The sequence below is a fragment of the Ictalurus punctatus genome, chromosome 13, assembly GCF_001660625.3.
Source record: "Ictalurus punctatus breed USDA103 chromosome 13, Coco_2.0, whole genome shotgun sequence".
NCBI lineage: Eukaryota > Metazoa > Chordata > Actinopteri > Siluriformes > Ictaluridae > Ictalurus > Ictalurus punctatus.
In genome coordinates, this window is record NC_030428.2 from 20225001 (window position 1) to 20249369 (window position 24369).

The 24369-nt window shown below is 42.0% G+C and overlaps 2 protein-coding genes across 4 annotated transcripts in view; one reads left to right on the forward strand and one right to left on the reverse strand.

Moving 5' to 3' along the window:
* fshr (follicle stimulating hormone receptor) overlaps positions 1–3717 on the forward strand; it is a 12033-nt gene extending 8316 nt beyond the window's left edge. For 2 of the 3 annotated variants that reach the window (XM_017482552.3, XM_017482551.3), the window contains 3 exons: positions 1–16; positions 748–933; positions 2428–3717. The exon at positions 1–16 is cut by the window's left edge and continues 59 nt beyond it. In XM_017482552.3, coding sequence (XP_017338041.1) covers positions 1–16; positions 748–933; positions 2428–3550 — 1325 coding nt within the window. In that variant the 3' untranslated portion in view covers positions 3551–3717. 3 annotated transcript variants of the gene reach the window in all.
* A 2144-nt stretch (positions 3718–5861) lies between these two features.
* Positions 5862–22614, reverse strand: foxn2b (forkhead box N2b). The gene is made up of 6 exons (XM_017484219.3): positions 22315–22614; positions 13984–14576; positions 10035–10159; positions 9071–9126; positions 8620–8688; positions 5862–8435 (listed from the first exon to the last, which is right to left on the reverse strand). Exons 1-6 carry the CDS (start codon positions 22322–22324, stop codon positions 8119–8121), a joined length of 1170 nt encoding a protein of 389 aa, XP_017339708.1. The 5' UTR covers positions 22325–22614; the 3' UTR covers positions 5862–8118.
* Positions 22615–24369: the final 1755 nt, after the last annotated feature.

Genomic DNA, 24369 nt, shown 5'->3' on the forward strand with positions numbered 1-24369 from the left:
AAGGCCCCCTCGTTCTGTAAGCATGAGCAGCTCTCACAGTCAACAACAATTCAACCCACCAGCTGCATCGCACATTCCAGCAAGAACTTTTACACCACTGCCTTCACATACATAAAACCCTACATAATGCAGGTCTATGGGAAGTTGCTCAACTCTCAATAAATGTTAATATCAAATACACAGATGCTGTATATAAGTCAAATTCAAAACTACAAGTGTTAAACTATCATGAAAGGTATTTGGATGAGAACGTCTTACTACATAAATTATTGAATTTAACCGTCTGACACTAGAGCAATACAGTAAAAGGTAGATCCAGTTATTTATACATTACCAAATGTTCAATGATATCCATGCGTCATTAAATCTACACTGGTAATTCAAACCCAGAAATTCAGGGTGAATTATACAGAGCTCTCTTTACAAAGACATTTTAATGAAAAATGAATGAAGGTTTTCTACAGAAATGTGTTTCACGTAAACATATATTACAGCCTAGAGCTGGCCTTGGATAGCTATTATACATGAGTTTTGAGTGAACCAGTTTTCCATTCTTTCTCAATACAGGAAAGCGTATTGTCTACATATGCAGTGGATACATATTGTTGAAAAAATAAATAAATAAATAAAAATTACTGAAGTATCCTCTTTATTATCACATGCATAATCATCACTTGCAAATCCAATCTACAGAAATTTGTTGCAAATATTTCTCTTTACCTGAGGCAGAGGTGCTTGTTTGTACAGGGACATCTCCCGCACGGCAATCAGTTCCTTGCCTGAGAACATGCTGAGGAGACTGAAGCTGCTGATTGCCACCTCGGTCTACTCTCTGAGATGGTTACCCAACCTGGAGATATTCACAGAGCTCACCCAGGCCAACCTTACGTACCCCAGCCACTGCTGTGCCTTCAAAAACTTCAAAAAGAACAAGTAAGGAACCCGATATTGCAGAGTCATGTTGCACATATTACATTCACATTTATTCATTTGGCAGATGCTTTTATCCAAAGGGACTTAAAATTGAAACAGGATACAATCCAAGAATACAGTAGAGGGTTGAGGGCATCACTGAATGGCACAACTGTGGTTCCCTGGCAGCATTCGGATAGCTTTAAAACTTCCCCTGAGATAATACTGCCCCTAAATTCCCATCTCTCTCCTTCACTTCCCATACCCACCACCTCCACCATCTGCTCCATACTATGCAGTGACTCCTACACAAGACCTGTGAATACAGCAATGCCCTTAACTAAAATGGCACGGAGAGTATTTGTTGACATGTCAAAAATGGAGAGAACTTATGGGTTCTGCGTAGCACTACATTGCCAACCAAGCAGGAATTGTTGAATATTAAAGAGGTGGCAGGGGTGCTGAGTGAATAGAGAGAGAGGTGGATATTTAATATTTCATTAATTAGAAAGGAAGTGGGATTTCAGGCATTGTCTTCCTGCCAAACTCTGCACTTTTTTTTTTATGTCCATGATCAAAGCTATTAAATTTATTATTGACTTCTTATAGATATTGACTAGTCTCTTGCATTTAGGTTTGGATTAAAAGTCAATGAAAACACAAGTAAGCCTATAAATAATGTTAACTTGGACCTAAACTGTTTTGTCAATGGAAAGTTATAGGGTCTATATACGCAGCTATACATTTGGACATAACTACAAAGTGATAAAACACCCAAAATAGTGCACAATATAGTGAAGTTGTCAGAGTCAATATTTGAGTCATCATATATCTAATATGGAGTTAACGAGCAAGGAAATGGAGGTTCAGGTGTGATCTTTCTCCCAAACTCCAGTTTTTTTGATAACTCTTTAGTTTGGGGGCTCGCAGGCTGTCTGTCCAAGTTATTCACCAATTACAACTCCACTACCACTTTTTATACTAAAGATGTAGTCTACACTCACACACCCCATAATGATAACCCAGTTTGTAAAGCAATAATCTTAAGGTGGAATACATGACTCCATGAATCTATGGATCTATTTCCTACAATACTATAGGTGCATTCTGGGTGTATTATACCTGCTTAGGTATACATTTGCTGTACATTGTGGTCACTATGGGATTTCAGTGAGCCCCCTGTGGTTATAAAGCATAGCCAGGGGGTCCATGATTTATTAGCTTATTTCATTGGTCATTTCAATTGAATGGGTTTAATTTAAACCTCAATTGATTACAGCAAGTAGGTTTTATCCAAAAACTATAACTAATGTTAACTTGGACGTAATGGATTTTGTCAGTGGAAGGTAATAGTGGCTATTTTCTCAACTATAGTTTTGGATATGATTACACAGTGGAAAGCCATCTAAAATAGTACACTGCGTATAATGAAAAGGTTACAGTCATACTGTGAGTCATCATACGTCAACACAATGATTCGAAGTGTACTACTGCATGTTTTATGTGCACATACAGGTCAGAGAAGAACCGTTTGTGTAACGATTCCACCATCCGCAACCAGGAGCCATACTTCTTTGAGGAGCACTGTAAGGATGTGATAGAAGTGAGATGTTACCCTGAGCCAGATGCCTTCAACCCGTGCGAGGACATCATGGGCTTCACCTTCCTGCGTGTCCTCATCTGGTTCATCAGCGTGTTGGCCGTCTTGGGAAACTTCACAGTTCTTTTAGTGCTCCTCAGTAGCCGCACAAAGCTGACAGTACCCAAGTTTCTGATGTGCCATTTGGCGTTTGCTGATTTCTGCATGGGACTATACTTACTGATAATCGGCTCAGTGGATTTACAAACCCGATCGCATTACTACAACTATGGCATTGAGTGGCAAACGGGTGTCGGGTGTGGCACAGCAGGCTTCCTCACGGTTTTTGCGAGCGAGCTTTCTGTCTACACGCTAACGGCCATCACACTTGAACGCTGGCATACCATCACCTACGCCATGCGCCTGGAGCGGCAACTGCGGTTACACCATGCGTGTAGTGTCATGGCTTTTGGTTGGCTCTTTTCAGTGCTTGCTGCTCTAACGCCAGTGATAGGTGTGAGCAGCTATATGAAGACCAGTATCTGTCTACCCATGGATGTCGAGACAGCGTCATCACAGGCCTACATTATGCTGCTGCTCATTCTCAATGTGCTCGCTTTTGTGACCGTTTGCGCTTGCTATGTGCGCATCTACCTCACAGTGCGGCACCCTGCCTCGGTGCCGGACAGTGCCGACGCCCGTGTGGCCAAGCGCATGGCCGTGCTAGTCTTCACAGACTTCCTGTGCATGGCACCCATCTCGTTCTTCGCCATCTCTGCAGCTCTCAAGCAACCGCTCATCACCGTGTCACATGCCAAGGTGCTGCTTGTGCTCTTCTACCCTATTAATTCATGTGCCAATCCTTTCCTCTATGCCTTCTTCACCAAGAGCTTCAAGCAGGACTTCTTTGTTCTCACCAGCCGCTTTGGCTGCTTCGAGTCACGTGCTCGTGTCTATCGTACAGAAACATCTTCTTTGCATAATGGCCCTAGGATGCGCTCACCCAAGAATAGTGATGGGACACTATATTCATTGGGGCATGTTGCTCATCCCCACTGACCCCATAAACATTCCAAATTCATACACTATAAGCTGCTCTAGTCTACATACGATCTGTTCCGTGCTGCTGGGACTTTAAATAAATAAATAAATAAACGCAAAAAGGAAACAAATACAACTGTACAAAATTTGCTATCATCAAATATATGTGTGCAAAACAGCCTCAACTCACTGATGTTTCTTGCATTTTCTTAACTCTTATCTCAGCTCTTCCTTCCTTTAGCACATACGGTATGTTCAGTGTCACAGTAACCTTGCAGCCAGAGCCCAGTCCAGATGTTATACCAGAGGGACCTGACTCAGTAGGTGTCCTAAACGTTCAATGTTTGATTTACATTTTCGTCCTTGACGAAACCAGTATGAAACATGAAGCAGAGTCTTACTGACCAGGCTAGAGTTTGCACTGAATAACCCCTAAAGCAGCTTATCTGTGCACCTGCACTTGTGTTGGGCAACAAGACACAGGACAGTTGATCGTTTTCCTCCTTAAAATTGTCAGTTTGAGAGAATAGGTGGGAGATGGGAGATGTGTGGCTCCTGCAGCTGGGCTCTGTTGAATGAAGACACACAGGAAGAGGAATTTGGTACGATGATATGGCTCACGTATCAAGGCCTGGAATTCAAGGCTATGGGTCAAGGGCTTAGTGGACAAAAAAACCACACACAGTGAATATCCAAAAATATTCAGCACCAAATAATACTGCATCTATAAATGTATGTACCTATCCAACTATTTTATTATATGTCCAATAGCTTACTATTAATCAAATTCCAATCTAAGCCATCAATATAGCTGTTTATATGCCTTCATTGTGAAATGGTTAGTCGTGATGTAGAAGCATAAATAATTTTTAAATAGGGGATAAATAAACGTATGCTGACATATCTCTCCTGGTCTATTTCAGCTGTTTGTTCAAAATGCCATATGTACAGGAGAGTGGGGTCAATTGCTCCAATCAGAAACAAGCTACAGTGATGACACTCACTATGCACATGCTCAGTAGCATCCTCTGCCTTCCTGCAAAAGAACGCCAACACCACAAGGGCAGTGGTGGATTGGCGGTTATGGCTCTGGGTTACTGATCGGGGTTCAAGCCCCAGCACTGCCAAGCTGCCACTGTTGGGCCCTTGAGCAAGGCCCATAACCATCTCTGCTCCAGGGGTGTTGTATCATGGCTGCCTCTGCGCTCTGACCCCAACCTCCTAACTTGTTGGGGTATGCGAAGAAAAGAATTTCACTTTGCATATGGTATATGTGATCAATAAAGACTCATTATCATTAACTTAGGCACAGCTCTGACGAATTTAGTATAAAAAATCTGATTTTGAGTTATGAAATTAACTTTCCTCATCTGGAGAACAGTTCGAATACATTTTGTCTGTAAATGAAACCAGACAAGTTTTCATCAATGTCTATTAGACTATCAGGGAGCATGATTAATATTTGATAATGCCTAGCTGGTGAGCTAGCATATCAGATTTCAAGAGGCTTAGGTGTTAACATGCTTGCCTCGAACCTCCAGGGTTGGGGGTTTAATTCCCACCTCTGCATTTTCCTCCAGGTACTCAGACTTCCTCCCCCAGTCCAAAGACATGCACCATAGGCTGATTGGCATCTCTAAATTGTCTGTAGTGTGTGAGCGATTGTACCCTGTGATGGGTTGGCACACCGTCCAGGGTGTCCTCCGCCCTGTGCCCGAGTCCCCTGGGAGAGACTGTAGGCTTCAAGTCGACCCTGTGTATGATAGATATAGGATAGCGGTACAGAAAATGGATGGATGGATGACGGTGTGCTCTCAGCTGTAACAGTGTTACCAATGGCAGAAGTGTTTAAGATGTTTAACATAAAATGTAAGAGATTCCACTTACTTGAAAAATGGTTTCCTTTCCACAAGAATGAATCATTAGTGCGACTACGTGAGTTCTTTACTGTGTAAAATAAGTAGCAAAAATATAATTATCTCTCACAGACTTAATGATCTGAGTCAGCTGTAGCATTTCATTTGATACATCCTTGGATACGAACATGAAATTAACATTAACAAATGGTGTTTGTTTATTTATTCTGAATAATTAACAAACAAAGGTACTTATCATGGGTCAAAGAAAAGGAGCTTATTTTACTCATAAGATTTACCAAAAAATCTGACAAATGCTACAACTCTTAAATGGACCCACTCTCCCATACATCCTCAATTATTCACAAGCCAATGATCAACTTTACCATATTTAAACACCAGGTGGCCTCGCTGCTCAAAGAAGCCAATATAAACCTTTTTTGTGTCTTTCAAAAAGCAAAGAGAGGCATGCGTAAAAGAAACCCTTTTTTTATTTTTAATACCATATATAATGCAACAATTGCATATCTTTGGCAAAAATAAACTTTATAAACATTTTATTAACAGAGGTTAGCTTACAAAACCAAAAGGTGGAAGTCTGTCAGACAGACATGGCAGACAAATGCAAGCAAACTGATTGGCAGCTCTGATTTAGTTGAGCATAATAATAATAATAATAATAATAATAATAATAAACAATGATCACTATGCTGCATCACAGAGAGAGAGGTCAGATATTCAGAAGTCAATATTCCTGTTTCAGGAGAAGCAATAGCTGCTTTTACAACCTTCAAATCTAACACTACAGCTCTGTCACGCTCCTCTAAACCTCCTCTAGTAATACTTGCATCCTGTTTTATCACTATGTACAAATCGAGGGCAAACTGGCAGCCTTGGCAGAAGTGTTTGGGCAGCAACGTTACAATGGCAACAATTAAAGTGATGCAATTAAATAGGGAAGAGTTAAAAGATCGCATCAGGAAATTTGCTGGATAGCTTCACAGGTACCACAGGACTAGTGAGCTTGCACACAGAGGACACGGGACGTGTCCGAATAGACTTTAGTAGCACCATAATACAACAGGCTCAGTTAGTTGCAGTAGCAGTTAACTGCCTGTCAGGTGCAATTGTTCCTGATTCGAGTTTAATTTAGCCATCACTAGAAAGAGAAAGTGGTATTTCACTTACGTAGGCAGTTAAAACTTGAACTCAACCTGAAACAATAATCAAAACTAAAAAAAAAAAAATGATGATGAGAGTTGCAAAGATAGCAGTGATACCCCTGACGGTTTCATGAAAACATAAACCAACGTGCGAGTTTAGACAGAGAGTCTGAAAAGTCCAGTACTCATGCCAAACCCAGACCTGTTAGTAGCAGGTTCTGAGGATATCAGCTTCCTGTCTCATCAGTTTGGCTTCCTGTAGGTCCGTTCCCACGACTTCCTCATTTACAGAGCTGCAGAAAGGCAAGTGTCCCCCCCCCCGTCCTTCCCACAGCCGCTTTTCTTCCAGAGTCCACATTGTCTCCAGTTTCCTCTCGAGCCAGAGCAACCTTCTCGAGGTCATCTGCACAGCGGACAGCTACGTCCAAGCCTCAAGCACAAGCCCCATGCATACAGCTCCTACTAATGTCCTCTGAGAAGATTTATTTCGAAAAACCCTGCCTTCTGACTTCTTTCAGCACTCGTATTAAATCAGTCTGACAGCTAGAAGTCATGACGTGGATAATAGTGATGCTTGTAGAAAGGGGCTGCTGAAGAGAGAAAAAAAACGTTTGTGGTTAAATCTGCCTCACTGCATTGTGTCCTATAGTTGCCTTAACGCTAAAGTGGCACACGTGTAAACGCATGTGGGGATTCATTCTGGATACGTAATGGCACGGGACTACACTTACTAGAGAGATAATCATCGGATAAATACTGAAGTGAACGCAAAGAGCCACAGCTCCCCTTTCATGCTGTTCTCTCCACTACAATGATACTGCTCAGGGAGGTTGGGGTTAGGGCACTGATCCAATCAGGATGAAGAGGAGAGTCACACGGTTTTGACATCATAGCTACGAGTGCACGGGGCTTCAGGGGACACGTCATCTTTACCAGAAGAAATACAAAAAACAGCAGTACAAAAATAAAATAACTACAAGTATTTAGGTCAACTAATTATTGCATTTATCTTTGTATCATATTTCTTAACTGAAGTCTTATGATCCAAAATCAATGGCACTTTTATATCTTTTTTTTTTCTTATCTAGCTTTTCGTCATTATACTGAAGCCCAAGCCACTTGTGAAAGTCATGCATTCATTCTCAAGATATATACATTTGTGTTGTTTTTTTTTTTTTTTTTTAAGAGGTGGAAGCATGCAAATCTCCTCTGAGTCCCCCCCCCCCAAAGTTCTCTTTTTTCTCCCCTCGAACTCTTTTAGTTGTGAATGTAAGTTGGTGGATGATTTGATTTGTTTTTGTTTTTTTCTTTCTTTCCTCCTAATCTTTTCTGTACAACAAAAGAAAGCATCAGTATGGCTTTTCTCTCCTGTGTGTGTGTTAGTATTGCCTGTTGGATGACATGACTGGAATATTTTGAGAGAGTGAGAGAAAAAAAAAAAAAGGATTAATTTCAAACAAATGAACTTCAACCAGAGGAGAGAGGCCGGGACAGGCCACAGGAACGAGTCACATAGTGAGGGGTGTGTAAAGGGAAATAAAGGGTGAGCCGGCTAAAGAACCAGGCTTCATTTCCTGTCCAACTTCCTACTCTTGCGTCTCGAGGCACCGAGACTGGTGCGAATGCCTGCTAGGTGCAGGAGTGAGCCGGCTGCTTCCTTCAACTCGTCATCCACCTCAGGCTTGGGATCATGTCTGGCCCTCTTTAATGGAGGGTGGCTACCATTTGCTCTCTCTTGTTGCCCGTGTGTGGCGGCGCTGGAACCCGTCGTTTGCCGAGGAGATGGAGATATGGGAACACTGCTGTAGTTGTGGTCCTGTTTTGGATCCCGGCTTACCACCACCAGATCCCTCCGGGAAAGATCGATCGGCCCCTCTTGCTCATCTGAGACAGAGAGATTATCAGAACAATGGATGAAAAGCTAATCCGGACCTCGAAAAAGGGAAATGAATACTTATAATAGACAAGTCTAAAACAAAACAAAAACAAAACAACAGATGCAAGACAAAACTAGAGGAGAGGAAATGACAGAAAGATGGATGACAGCTGTATAATGGCGCTCTCTTACATGGGTCAATGTTCTGCTCTGAGGCAGACTTTAACAGCATCATGGCAGTGGCAGCATCAAAATCACATTCTGGAGAAAAAAAAGAAAAGAAAAGAAAAAAAAAACATTGAATGGACACAGGTTTGACTGTCAGTCTTGGTTCGTGTGTGTGTGTGTGTGTGTGTATGTATGTGTATGTGTGCGTGAATGAATGAGCCACTTTCAGCCAGAGTGATCCTTCATTACAAAAGCACCAGTGCCTTGGTTGTCAAGGTTACACAATACAGGCAAGAGATGGCATTTGCACTCGGTGTGGCCCAGCAGAGGATGAACGGAACAAAAGGAGCCGAGATGAGTGATCTGTTTAAATGTGTAATGATAGATTTGCTAATGGTGTGTGAAGGATATGACCCACTTTAAGTCCTTCAAAAGAGTAAGGATGCTCAGAGGCACTGTAGTTAAGTCCACTTACCCTTTAGAGAGTAGCCTTGCTCCAAGGAGAACAGGTGACAAGGAGGAGACGAGGCACTGCGGAGAACAGAGAGATGTTCATTAAGCGTCGTACTGGCACCGTAGCTTTCGGGCTGCACTTAATGAGCAAAAATAGCAGATTGTGATAATATCGCTAAACGTAACGAGCAAAATCTCCGTCTTGCAACAGCGTTGTACGTTGGGGTCCATTTCTGTGCAACCTAACGATCATCGCTGAACCAACTCGACCTTGAACCAGCCGGTTTTTATACGCTTACTACATGCCTTTTTAAACAAAACACACGATCAGTACGATGACAACAGATGGGATTAAAACGAGGCTGCACTGCATGCTTGGCACAGCATCGTTTTTAAAAAACGCTACTAATACATGAACAACTACTTGAATGAATGAAAAAAAAAAAACCCAGACATTTAAAAAGAACGATTCCTAATCAAAAGATCGTGAAAACGGCAATTACAACATTTTAATGCGTAGAGGTTCTTTTGGATGGTTAATTGATCACGATTTCTACAAGAAAGCTTCTGTTATACGGTTCTACCTAGAACCTCCATGCGTTTGCACAAAGAGGAAACTCGTAACGCTTCAAAGCCGTAGCTCGAACCTTTTCTTTCCTTAAGGTGTACAATAACTATTCTAAAAGAATTCTTTAAAAGGTTTCAATTATTTTAACAGCGAGCCCCACAAATTGTGGTTTGTTAACAGGCTTGTTAGGGTTCCTTAATATCAACATCCAGTATTAGAACAATTAAGAAAGGATACAATTCATTAGAACAATTAAGAAAGGATATATTTTGGAGGTGTGTGATAAATGCAAGGAAAATAGGGTGTAGATTCAGGCTGTTGCTATTTGTTCATTGTGAACGGACGACTGGATAAATGAACGGCTCGATCTAACGGCTACTGAGCCCTGATTTTAAAGCATACTGCTGAAGATGGTCACCTGGGAGGAGAGGCAGGTGGCGTGCAAAAAGCCTGAGCGCTTGGGAAGTGCTGTTTCTTCAGGGCTTGCATCAGCGTGGGCCGGAACTCAGGGTGAACACACCACAGAGAGCCTTTCCCATTGGCCTGAATTAAAGAGAAGGAAGGAGTAGAATGCCAAGAAATGAGCATGACTTCAGCAAGCTGTTTTCAGGAAGCACTACGAATACAGTCCTTTATGTGCTTACTCATAGAACCACACTACACACACACACACACACACACACATTACACAATACAGGAGTACACCTATTGTCTTTGTGTAGCATTTAGTCATACATAATAACCTATTTCTGCAAAAGCCCCAGAAGCTTGCTCGGGTAACATGGTGGAACAGGGCACAGCACAGAACTCTACTGTGTTTGCATTTGTGCATAGTTGCTTGTTTGTCTACATATGTGTGTGTGTGTGTGTGTGTGTGTGTGTGTGTGTGTGTGTGTGCATTCTGGCTTGCGTACATAAAACTGGACTCATCACCTCTTTGTCTGAGGTGTGGCCCTGCAGGGTTAATATGACCTTGACTCAAATCATCAGCCGGGCTCATAAACAGGAAAGAGGAAACATCGCCATGGCAACAGACACCAGGCTGCGCCACGTGAAACCCACAGATTCACTCAGACACACACATTAACGTAACACATCACATCACCAAGCCATCTCGCTTTCCGCAGGTTGCGCTGAGAAGAAATGGAGTCCTGACTGTAAACCTGCGCGATCGGTTATGTGGCCCTGCTCTCAAAAAAATTAAACCGACCCTCTTCCGTTCCAGCCGTGTTAGAAATGTGACGATCAGTGTGTTTCACAAGTCACCCAGACACTGTGTTCATAAACATGTACAATACAGGGTGGTAACGTTTGAACCAAATGCATTTACACTCGTCTCTGGGTAGTCAAAGTGAAATAAGTTTGAAACGTGTTTGCTGCGTCAGGTGAAATATGCAAATTAGCTTGGCAGCCAACTTCCTGTGTCTTCATTGTTCTTTGCAAAAGACAGTTGTTGCATCAAAAAAAAAAAAAAAAAAACCTCATTTCAAATTAAACAACCACATTTTCTTCTAAGGTTCAACTGCCAAAGTTTATCTGTGTAATGGAAGTCATGGACCGTGTGCATTTCAAGTACAGTGCCCTCCATTAATATTGGCACCCTTGGTAAATATGAGCAAAGAATGCTATGAAAAAGAAGTCTTTATTGTTTAACCTTTTGATATTTTGTTCAAAAGAATTCACAAAAATACTCTGCTCTCATGGATTTCAAACAAGTGCAAAAACACAGGTTTATCAAAAAAAAAAAATCTTTGTTAAATATAGGTGTGTGACAATTATTGGCACTGTTTTAGTCAATACTTTGTGCTACCTCCCTTTGCCAAGATAACAGCTCTGAGTCTTCTCCTATAATGCCTGATGAGGTTGGGGAATACACGGCAAGGGATCTGAGACCGTTCTTCCAAACAGAATCTCTCCAGATCCTTCAAATTTCTAGCTCCCCGTTGGTGGACTCTCTTCTACAGTTCATCCCACAGGTTTTCTATGGGTTTCAAGTCAGGGGACTGGGATGGCCATGGCAGGACCTTGATTTTGTGGTCAGTAAACCATTTTTGTGTTGATTTTGATGGATGTTTTGGATCATTGTCCAGCTGGACCCAACCACGGCCCATTTTAAGCTTTCTGGCAGAGGCAGTCAGGTTTTCATTTAACCTCCATTGATATTTGATAGAGTCCATGATGCCATGTATCCTAGCAATATGTCCACGTCCTCTGGCAGAAAAACAGCCCCAAAACATTAAAGAGACTCCACCATATTTAACCGCGGGCATGAAGTACTTTTCCATATGCCTACCTCTGGTGTTTATTGCCAAAAAGCTCTATTTTGGTTTCATCTGACCATAGAACACGATCCCATTTGAAGTTCCAGTAGTGTCTCGCAAGCTAAAGATGCTTGAGTTTGTTTTTGGATGAGAGTAGAGGTTCCAAACAACTTGTGGTGATGTAGGTGACTTCGGATTGTAGTTTTGGAGACTTTCTGACCCCAAGATGCAACTAACTTCTGCAATTCTCCAGCTGTGATCCTTGGAGATTTTTTTGGCCACTCGAACCATCCTCTTCACAGTGCGCTGAGACAATACAGACACACGTCCAATTCCAGGTTGATTCATAACATTTCCAATGACTTCTTAATTATTGCCCTGATGGTGGAAATGGGCATTTAATGCTTGTGCATCCAAGATTTTCTTATAGCCACTTCCCATTTTGTGAAGCTCAACAACCTTTTGCAGCACATCACAGCTATATTCCTTGGTCTTACCCGTTGTTATGAATGACGAAGGGAATTTGGTGTATGTGTTACCTCATGTTTATGCCCATTTAAAACAGGAAGTCATGGTTGAACAATTTCCTGTTCCTAGTTACCCAGGGGTACTAACAAATTTTAAAATACTAATGGGAATATACTTCAAATATATTTTTCTCATATGAATTCATGGGGTGCCAATAATTGTTGCACACCTATATGTAACAAAGATATATATATATATATATATATATATATATATATATATATATATATATATATATATATATATATATATAAACCTGTCTTGTGTTTGCAATTGTTTAATATCCATGAGAGCAGAGTATTTTTGTGAACTTTTTGAACAAAAGATCAAAAGGTTAAACAATAAAGACAATTTTCCACAGCATTCTTTCCTCATATTTTCCAAGAGTGCCAATATTAGTGGAGGGCACTGTAAGAACACGAGGCTTGCTCTAATAGGAAAATAATAAACAACTGTGTGATGAGGCCTGACACGGAGCAGAGTTACTGTTACCACCTGAAGCTGATTATTTTCCAATAACAGCACAACAAAGCGTTTTATTGCTCTTGCACCATGGTGATTTGCTAACCGATTAATAATTAATCATTAGCCAATTTGTATTCATTACTGGATCACACATTATCCTTTTTCCCCGTTTATAGTCATGTTTAACGTCTGAGAAACAACCTAGTTCTTGTTATCACTTATATTATAGCATTTTTTGGTGCATCACACTTGAAATTCAAAAGACAAAAAAAATAAAAATCCAGTTTGTCACGTTACCAAAAAAACAACTAAATCATTAAAGTTTCATCTTTGATTCAGCATTAAGTTAAAGCTTTACCCGGACTCTTACAAAGTACAAGACTCTGCAGACTCCTTCCAAAAATGTTAGATAAACATCTCCTCAAAGAAAAGTTCAACAGATCTTTTTTATATCTGGTTATGTGAAATGTCCATCAAACAAGTCCATGTGCTAGGTGTTACTATAGAAGTCACAACACGTGCATTAATAGAACCCTTGGAAATGGCACTACTTTCTGAGCTGCTGCTGTAAAAAATAAAAATAAAAATCAACACCACGTTCTGACCAATCAGACTAGAGCATTCAACAGCACTGTGGTGGTATTATGCAATGTTTTCATAGGTAATGTGTCTGTCAGATTTGGCTCAGGGAGACGAATATTTTTTCACACTGGCTAAAATGTATCTCTAACCTCCTGATGTGGTTTTAGTGACCAGATTCAAATCGGTGTCTCTATATCTGCATTATTACCTTTAGAATCCTTTTCTGATATAATCCTGATACTCAAGACTATAAGATATATTTTTCTCATATGAACTCATATGGGTGGCAGTAACTGTTGCACACCTACATGTAACAATGATACATTTTTTATAAACCGGTCTTGTGTATGCAATTGTTTGATTTGCATGAGAGCAGAGTATTTTTGTGAATTTTTTTAACAAAAGATCACAAGGTTAAACAATAAAGACAATTTTTCACAGCCTTCTTTATTCATATTTATCAAGGGTGCCAATATTAGTGGAGCACACTGTATATCTGTCTCTGAAACAGCAGCGTTCAGGTGTCCTTACCTTCCCCAGACCGCGCTCCACCTTGCGGAAGCACTTGTTCAGAGACAGGTTGTGCCGCACCGAGTTCTTCCAGCCAGTGGGAGCGCTGGAGAAGTACGGGAAGTGTTCCAGGATCCAGCCATAGATGTCCTTTACAGGAAGAGATTTACTGGGAGACTGTTCAATAGCCATGTAGATCAGAAGAGAGAAGGAAAACGGAGGCTTGGATTTCAGGGGATCCCGTTCGCTGCCCGGACTCCCAGACGAGACAGAAGAAGAGGAGGACGAGGACAGACTGTGTCCACGCGGAGAGCCCATACTGCCCTCAATGTCAAACAAAGGCCCGCTGCAAGACTGCGCATCTCCCAGCGTGAAGTTCTGCAGCAGGTTCTCGTGGAGCCAGTTCAGATTGGTCAGCTCATCGTCCTCGGGTTCGAGCCCAGACCTGCTCACAGCCCCGGAGGGACCGATCCTGTCCAGACTAGTGGCTAGAGGACTGGAGGCGCTTTCTGCTTCTGGGAGAGTTCCTGCTCCACACATACCCTGAGATCCTGGAGACTCTGCTTTCTTATCTGGAGACATCCCGATTATCGGACCCATCAAACTTGGAGGGTCTATGGAGAGAAGAGGAAAGGGAAAAGAAGACAGAAAGAGGTGTTTGTTATTAAGATTCAGTTTTACAAAGTAAAGGACCTAAAAGCCACTCACAGGTCTGCTATGGTTTGTATATTAAGTCATTACTCCTTTAAATAAATAAATCTACAATTCCTGAAGCTTAGTTTTGATGTATATTAGTTTTGATCATATCATGGTTATGTGCATTGGGATTATTAATAGTTCTCTTTTTCACAATCGTGTTATAATTGGACAACCCTAACTGAGAGGTCTGAATATAGCATTAATTTATTTCCATGTGGTCCACTATAGCAATACAGACAAAACTCTAACCACAGATCGTATAACAGAAGCATGAACAAGAAACTGGGTCTGGAATTAGAGACAATCCAAACTTTTATTAATAAAATCTTTTAGTATTTTGCATTGCCGCATCACTAACACGCAGTCTCCGGTTAGTTCCACAACTTGGCTAACTATCTCTGCGGTGTTCTCATAAGTTCTTGTACGTTCTCCTCGTGTCTGTGTGGGTTTACCGTTTTCTTCCGGTAGATGGATTCGTAGTGCTTAACTGTCCCTAGGTGTGAACGTGTATGCATAGAGCCTTGAGATGATCTGCTGTCCCATACAAAGTGTACTCGAGTTCCCAGGGAACCACCGTGAAAAGATACTGGATATGAAAGGATGATAAAATGGCGGTTGTTCTTGTAGAGGCTGGCCAATGATGTGAGGAACCACATAGTGATTTGTCATGCAAAACGTTAGTGTCTGATTTGAGACACTACAAGTCAGGAACACAGTACACACAAGTCGAATACTCAGTATACAGTCTGTAGTGAATAGTTCATGTTCAAGTGGTTTTATTGTCATTTCAGCCATATACAGTTGGTACAGTACACAGTGAAACGAAACAACGTTCCTCTAGGACCATGGTGCTACATAAATCAACACACTAACCACATGAGACACAGAACTAATAAGATCCACAAACATTCTACATAAAGTGCACGTGCAGACGTGTGCGAACAACACAGGACAGTACAGTACTACTAAGACAGGAAAATAGGCACAGGAAGTGACAGTGTAGCGCCGAACAGTACAAGGTTTGAGACAAAATCTCGTCACTCTCAAGCCTCAAAGCAAAACGCAGGCTGCAGTAAGAATGTGTGTTGTGTAGGGAAGGGCGATATGGACTTAAAACTATATCGCAATATTTTTGGGTATACATTGCGATAACGATATCAGTGATGATATAAATACAGTACCGTGCACCGCTGCTTTTGGCTACAAGTGATAGCCGTGATCTTGAGAGCCTCAGAAACACAAACACTGATCTAAAAGTAAACTGATTTTCTGTAACCGAACCAGTTCCAGATTGTAGAGGTACAGTAGCTCCTCGTTTAGCGATAAACTCCTCTTCAGCTTCACGTCCGCCTTCCGCCGTACTTGTTTTCGCTCGGGTCGCAGACCGTCGCACACAGAAATCCATCAACAACTAGGCTTTATCGTTATTATCGCGGGCAGTCTAATTCTCATTGTGGGGAGAATTTCTACCGGTGTATCGCAAATGATAAGATATCGCCCATCCCTAGTGTTGTGCATCATTCCTCTTTGGTGTTAGTTAAGTGTTCAGTCCACCGCCATCCAAACTCTCGCTTACTTTTAAATAGTATCAAATCTGTATCATGAGTTTTGTTTTCTCAGAGGGCCGGTGAGAAACGTCGCCATGTAGATCAGCACGCGTGCAGAATCTATACAAAAAATAAATAAAATACATGCCTTATGCCTTGCCCAGTTTGTTGATTTAAGCGTATACAACTTTAATGTTTTTATTTGTATTATTAATGATTCGTTAGGCTTCGTATAGACGTAGCTACCATCAGTCATCCATCTGATCCTCGACTTCCCCTTGCTTATCCCTTTCCCACTCCTTTCGTAAGTGAATTGAAAGGCTCTTGAAAGGATCCTCGGCACAATGTTAAGGGCCTCTTAGGACTCTTCTCAAATGTCTGAAAAGAACCCTGATCGCCGCCATCAGCTTAAAAATTGCTCTGGAACAGCAACGGCCTTCGCCAATCTAACCGCCATAGAAACACAGCGCAAGCCACTGCTCTTGGATCCAGAGCTCAATAATGCCGTCCGTGAACAGAAGTGACAGAGAAGGACAAAGAGACGCGAGAGACAGACGGCCTGGAGGAACAGGAAGCCCCGAGAGTCCTGGCGACCAATCAGAGCGGTGCCTAGATGCAGGCTAAATGGCTTCCACTGATGGACGGCCACGGAAATCACGCCGAATACACTGATGAATAAATAATCAGCTCAAGCGAATGGGATCTGGCTGGTAGTCTGGGGGAGAGTGACTGCTTCTCTCTCTTGCTACTACCACTCAAATGAGGCACTGCCATGGAAACCATACAGCTCGTCGATAAATAAATAATCACCTAAAGTGCTGCTCTGAATCACACGCTCTCCTACCTATCTCCATGCCTCTCTCTTTCTATCTTTCAGGAAAGTGGTTTGAAGGGGGAGGGCAGCTTGTTCCTCTTTCATGACTTTTTGTCCCTCACACTACAGACGCAAGTCAGAAACCTCTTCCTGTTTGCCTGAGGAACTCCTCTTGTTGACAAAAATCATCAGTTCAGTTTCAGTAGAATACAGGAAAACTGTTTACTGAAACCTGAGACTGAGACGTTTAGAATCTCAACCCGGGGCGGGGGTGTGTGTGTGTGTGTGTGTGGACGCTTTCAAATGTCCACAAAACAAAAGGCCCGTACGAGCAGGTTATCCGGAGCATGTTTGAAACAGCTCATGTCAGTTCGTCTGCTAGCCCTGTGCTCTGCTCTCGTCCCTGCATCGCACACGCTCTTATTAACCTCTATTAGCAAGACAAAGCCAAACTGCTCCAGCAAGCTCATCAGCACATCGACGAGCTCATCATCCTCGGAAAGAAACAATGCTAATGACGCCGTTCAACGGCTCTCAGCCACTTCAAACACAAACACAGACAATGTCTATGGGTGGAGCAGCTGCAAAACACACACACACACACACACACACACACACAAACACACACACACACACACACACACACAGGCACACCTTCATTTGAATGGCCAATGTATGGCATGGAATTTTCCAACAAACACAATAACAAGGCTGTCTTGCTAATTAGCAAGGCTTTGCTGTTTCTCTTGCGACTATAAATAAGAAATGTTGTGAAAGATAAGTCACTTAGTTTCTTCCTGTCTCACAATAATAATGAAAGTAGAGTCCTAGTATATCAGGAGGTATCACTTCCCCAAAGAGACAGCAACATACCTTTTAACAGAGATGAATTTTCTAAAAATAACCACCATTTCCCTTATCGTCATCCAGCTCTGGCGGCCTAATTTCCATCAGCGTTTAAGGGATTCATTCGCCGCTGAACTGCCTCTGCGCTGTGAAAAGTTATTCACGAATGGGAAAGCAAGAGCTTTTCGGGCTCACAAAAGCGTGGTGATGAGGAAAGCCTAATAATCGGATAACAATCTATATGTATACGCGTATCGCCGGAGAGTTATAAATAAATGAAGTGGAGGGTGAGTTATGGAAATCGAATTAATATTTCAAAAGCCAATCTATGCGGGACACCAATAGGAACGTCGGGAGGATGTTTTGCTGAGAGAGATAGAACTGAAACTCGCTGAGATGTTAATGACTTGTTAAACTTGGACAAGAAACGCTCCGGTTGCTTTTTAGTGTAAAGTTGACGCCTAAACACCTCTTCACGTGTGCACTTTGACGTTGGTTGGGAAGGAAACAGTTTCAGTTCTGAATTTAAAACCAGGGTGAATTTATTCCGACTGAATAAAAACGTAAGCGCAATGTGCACCGCGTGGAACGGCATGTGTAATCAGCTCTCCTCGACTAATACATCACTGTCAGAAATTCTCACAGAGACCATTTTCTGTCTTGCGCTTATAATGTTCTTATGGCAGTCAGATCAGGAGTGAGTCAGCAGCTCCCGGAGTTTCTGAGGCGTTTTGGAAGACTTGATCTGACTCAGCAGGACGGTCACCTAGCCTCATTACACAGCAGTCGGAGACTAATAACTACCGATTATACGAAAACTTTCTCACCTTCCTCACCAAAAAAAACAAACAACAACAAAAAAAAACATCCTGGATTCAGATATTTTTACTTAGAAAGGTCTCTGATGCTGTAAGAAAACGACTCGAGCTTCCAGACCTCGTTTTCTTGTGATACGTTAAACCGTTTCTGACTCTGAAACTCCTTAATGGTGTTAGAAACTCACCGCCTTGTGTATCATGAAGTCTCGGCCTCTAATTTGTTTAGCGTCCCATTTTGAGCACCATGTGGTCGTGCTTCAATGCCCACGCTTCCTAGACTCGGACATAAAGTGTTATGGAATCTGCAAAGCTGTAATCCTAAACCTCATAGACGTTGCATCAATGTGGCTCGGGTTTCTATTCTGAGCAAGCTGGACATTAAAAAAAGAAAAACATCGATTGAATTCAAAACCCGAAACAAGAGTGTGTTATTCAGCTCGCAGATTAGGTTTTAACACAAGGTAGAACTTTAAAATGGACTCTAAAAATTTTGTCTTCGTTCGTGAATTCTCTAATTACTGAAATATACTTGTAGATGATATGTAGCTTATACCATAACTCACAGCATTATTGTGATAAACAAACCGACTGCTACTGCAGTTAGCTTGCAGTTCAAAGGCAGCATTGTTGGCTAGCAACTATCATCCACTTTATCAATTAGACACTGAACAAACTATTTCGCTAGACCTTTTGAGTTGTATGTGTTTACGCACACAGTCCACATGGTCCTTGTGCATTCTGTCGCCTCAGCACACCGCCTGCTTCTCGTCCCGTGTCACCCTCACACCCTGCCATCTCAATTAAACACACCCAGTTCATTCAGGCAGGAGTGACCCACACAAAGGAGGCCATTGTGAGCAGGGTGACACGGGGGGCTGCGGCTCTTCGCATCAAGGCAGCGCTCGACATTAGCATGGCCATCAATAGGCAGAGAGGCCCTGGGTTCAGAGGCAAAACCTAAATCTTTCAGGAGGAAAAAGTGGGATGGCAGAGAAAGTGAGCAGAGTTGAAGATGGAGGACTCGAGGCTGGCTTGAGGCAGGATGGGAGTGGGGGCTGGGAGTGCGCTCTGGCCGTGGGTCGCATTTGCAAATGAAATCCAGAGCAGCGCCTCCATTTGATTACCACGCCCCGGTGTCATGGCGCAACCATGGCAACCCAAGCGTCCCGGCCTCCCGGGGACGCCAGACTGCATCTCCCGTCCCATCGCTGAGGGCATGGCGAACAAAAAGAGGCGAACTGCACATGAGAAATATGTGCAGATGGGCCATAACAAGAAGATGGGAGGAGGAGGAGGAAGGGGGGAAACGCCAAACAAAGGCACGGTCGTTAGTTCAAAACAGGGACACAAGTCGGGCCTGCTTGCTCAATGGTACCGTTTGGAAACCTGGTCCACCCAGTTAGACACCATGCTAGGGTTTTAAAAAGACACTCGCTTTGGGTCTTGACAGTCAAGGAGGTCAAAGATTACGGTATTTTGCACCGTTAACAAATGGCTCCATTTGATCGAGAGCATGACCGGTGTAACAATTAAACAGTTAAAGCCAGTCTTCTAGAAAAGACTACTAAAACAACCGTCTGCATTTTCTTACTCTATGAAAGAACACTTCCATGCAAGGAAAAGCCAGAACATATCCGTCTTTGTGCAAGTCATAATGAGGCTAATTAATTTCCCAGGCTAGTGTCAGGAGAGCGGCAATAAGCAAGGGATCATTTGCTGTGCCCTACAAGAGCCCTCCAGAGAGTGACACTAAAGAGACAACCATCGCACCATTCAGTAATCCAGCGTGGCAGAAAACACAGTGGACGAATCCCGTTCTGAAAGCAAGAGCTAACATGACCTGAATCACAAAATATAACCCTTCTAACGGAGGCTGTTGAATATCTTCCAACTCCTGAGCTGTGACAGATGGTCAAACGTAAATGCAACTTCTGGTGATCAAGCAAACTAAAACTTGCTTCTGATCCGAGCAGGGATGCAACACGATATATGATGTCCCTCTGGTTTAAAAAAAAACAAAACAACAACAACAAAACTCAAAACGACCAAAATTAACCGCCTGTAAAAATTCACGCGTACCTTCGTGCACTTCGTCTCATTTACTGTTGTAGTAGCAGTTTTTCGTCAAACCAACAATAGGGTTAATACGAGCTGAAAATGTATAATCCTGTCATATCGTTTAAATACAACATGACGGCATTTGTAGACTGGAGGTTCACATGTTTGTTTGTTTGTTTTTTAAACCATGTATAGATATTTTTCTTTCGTTGACAATATCCTACAGTTCAACCCACCAAGTACGACCCCAGCACTGACAAAAGAGTTGTTCAGCACCATGATGATCACGTCACCTAAACAACACTGGACTATTATCTACAAGCTGTGCATGACTGACTGTTGTGTGTTTACAGTGTGAGGCGTTGAAGTAGATACTCTTTCAGGCATGAAACCAGAACTAAATGACATGATCATGTGACAGAAGCGACTCGTCATGGGTCCCTCCCTTTTCTCTTGTTTCTGAGCACTCTCTCTCTCTATCTCTATCTCTCAGACCACGTGTCAGTGTCACTCACTCACTCACTCACAGGCAGAATGCAGCCTGTACCGGAAATGCCGCCTGAACGACGGTGGCGTCGAGTGCACAATGTGTTAATGTGTCTTTATCAGACATATCTTTGAAACGCCACGTACTTTTACACTCACACACAAAATAACCCTAAGCAGAGTTAGAGTACCAAGAGCAGCTCCTCACTCAGTGCTCCCTAATTACACACACTTTACACAGCTCCTGAGTTCATTCCCAGCACAAAAAAAAACAAACAAAAACAATTTATTACTGTAACATTCACTCAAAAGTCATGAATATTTCATTTCACGCTGAAAACTTTTATTCTCATAGTTTCAGGTGACCTAAAAGTTCTGTGAAACACGTTCACGTTTCGAAGCAGTAGATCATCTCGCGAAGTGTTCAACAACCCAAATGTTTCCGAGTGTTGCTTAAATATTTAACGTGAAATAAACAGCCCAAGTCCAAGTCAGCTAGGCTAGCTAACATAGCACTGGAGCTAATGCGCCTCTGGGCAGCCTCGCTTAGAAATGCTTGCTCTTCGTTTCCCTGAAACTATGTACTCCCGAGAGCTAATTATAACTCGTGTTTGTTAACATTATTTGTTGGAATAATGACGCTGTTAAACGCGGTTTTACAAGCGGGGCGGTTGAACGCGTTGTGTAAGCTGAAAGGCGAAATGCGTGCGTTCCTCTGATTCAACTTAGTTAGCTAGCCGGATCACATGGTCCGAAACAATTCGTCAGACTGGTTTTTCCCTCCTCATGGTGAAACAAAAACAAGTCAAATAAAACCGAGTTAAATGATATTTATAATAATAATTAAACCAGACACTCGACAGTGAAACTATGTCGAGTGAATATCCAGTCTATTAAACAGTCGAGGTGAATTAAATTAAGGGCAGAGACAGGGACTGAGACAGGGGACTGAGGTGTTTTTATTGCCCCGGAATTTTACATGACACGTTACAATATCATTCTACAGCCCGGTTATGTAAATGTTCTTTAGTTCCGCCCTTTCTCAAACATTTATCGGGTTATTATTAAAAAGACACTGACTTACACTCGTGCATACTAAGGTCGTTTCGGACTCCACAGCTCCGGTGTGTTTCATGCAGTTGCCTTTTCTCCGCTGTAGCTACTGTGTCAAAAGATCAGCAGCTGCTTCCTCCATCCGCGCGCACACAGATCACGCCGCACAGCAACGCTACCGTACCCCCCCGACCGTCGCCATAGCAACACGGTGCCTCCAGCCAATCAGAGCGGAGCTCTCCGATATCCCCTGACAACTGCCGCAGCGCACAGTAGCCTTTTTTTCTTTTTTAGCAAACCTAAGCAATTGCGCTGTTCACAGTTCATTCCTATATTTACACCACGTGTTGCCTATCAGTTGCGTTTTCTTCTCTGTGCACCAACACCGTCACCCGATAATATATATATATATATATATATATATATATATATATATATATATATATATATATATATATATATATATTTAATAATTTCTTCATATCATCAGAGCTGATATGACACGCAGGCGCGCGCGCTCTGTATTAATACGTATGCAATTAAAAATAGCATCATGTGACGTCACGCGCTCGATCCCCAACGAGCCATTATCCCCGGCGTGTATGGTTGCTTTAAAATTCAAAATCTCTGAGGGAACGTTGAGAAAGAGAAAAAAAAAAGAAAAGAAAAAAAGAAAAGAAAAACGAGGTCAGATAGTCGTGACGTCATTTGGCGGGGGAAGTCCTGGAGGTGGATCCTGAAAAAGGAATGTCGCGCGGTGAAGTAAGAACAAGCGTTTCACTGCTGTTTACCCGATCATATTCACGGAAGTGTGGTGTCTGATTATAATGGGTCAGGCTACAGACTGAAATAACAATACAGACACCAGTAATTATCTCCTCTTCAGCCCTGTCATTTAGAGCACAACTCGATATCAAAGTCCATATAAAAGCAGACAAGTTGAACCCATATGTCACCATGTCAGAAATGTAACACGACTTCCTAAGAAGTACTTTCACTTTAAACACCAACAGATCCAGTAATCTTGACGTGTCCTTCCTCCGTCTTCTGAATAAACACCATGGCCATTTTATCACGTAAGTCACATTGTATTGTATACAATTATTGACTGCATCCCCACTTAGCTAAGTGTTTAAAGTCCATTTAGGAATTAGCTAAGTGTTGGCCAGGGCCATGCTACTGTGAATTCTGGCCACCCCATGCTTATTATTATTATTAGTAGTAGTAGTAGTAGTAATAGAAGTAGTAGTAGCAATATTTGTAATATTAGTAATAGTATTAATAGTACTACTAGAAGTAGTACTAATAGTAATAGTAGTGCTAACAGTAGCAGTAATAGTAGTAGTAGTAATATTAATGCTAGTAGTAGAAGTAGTAATAATAATAATAATAATAATAATAATAATAGTAGTTGTAAAGGTCTGGTTACGACCCAGTGTAGCCCATTTATTCCTAAACACAGTCTGCCACATACTCTAACATTCTACCCCGTCCATAGGACCACCACTGGTCGAATCTTATTTGGCACAGCAGTGACACTGACATGGTAGCTGGGCATTAGTGTTGTACTGGTATGTATGTATCAGGCGCACCAGCATTGCTTGGATTTTTAAACACTATTTTACTATCACTGCTGGGCTGAGGAACAGTCCACCAACTGAATATATCCAGCCAAAAGAAGTGCTTTTGTCACAAACAACACAAATGAAGGGCCAAAATCACAATACACAGAGGGTATGGAAAAATTGTGTACCCTCAAGATGAAGTCTAATAATGTGGCCAGTAAAAATATTAAGAGAAATATACAGCACTACGGATAGGGTAGAGGAGGGCTGACAAATTACATTACTACAAAGTGCATCTGTGTGGTAGGTTTACCTGATAACGTGATTAATGCCAATACCACAAGGTTTTCTTGCCCATGTAATAAGTACAGATCAGCAGCGCTGCTGAATGTATTTAAATAAAAAAGAACCAGAGTCAATCCAAACCAGTTGATTATTATAGCTTAATTGGTACCATGTTAAGTAATTTGCATACTCTCTTTAGATTATCCTTATTCGGACAGGTTTGGTCTTCCAGGCTA

Coding starts and splice junctions, on each gene's coding strand:
- foxn2b (XM_017484219.3), bottom strand. Junction 9,127..10,034: donor CCACCTGCCTCTCCTCCCAG/GTGACCATCTTC, acceptor TGTTCTCCGCAG/TGCCTCGTCTCCTCCTTGTC. Junction 8,689..9,070: donor GCAAGGCTACTCTCTAAAGG/GTAAGTGGACTT, acceptor TTTTTTCTCCAG/AATGTGATTTTGATGCTGCC.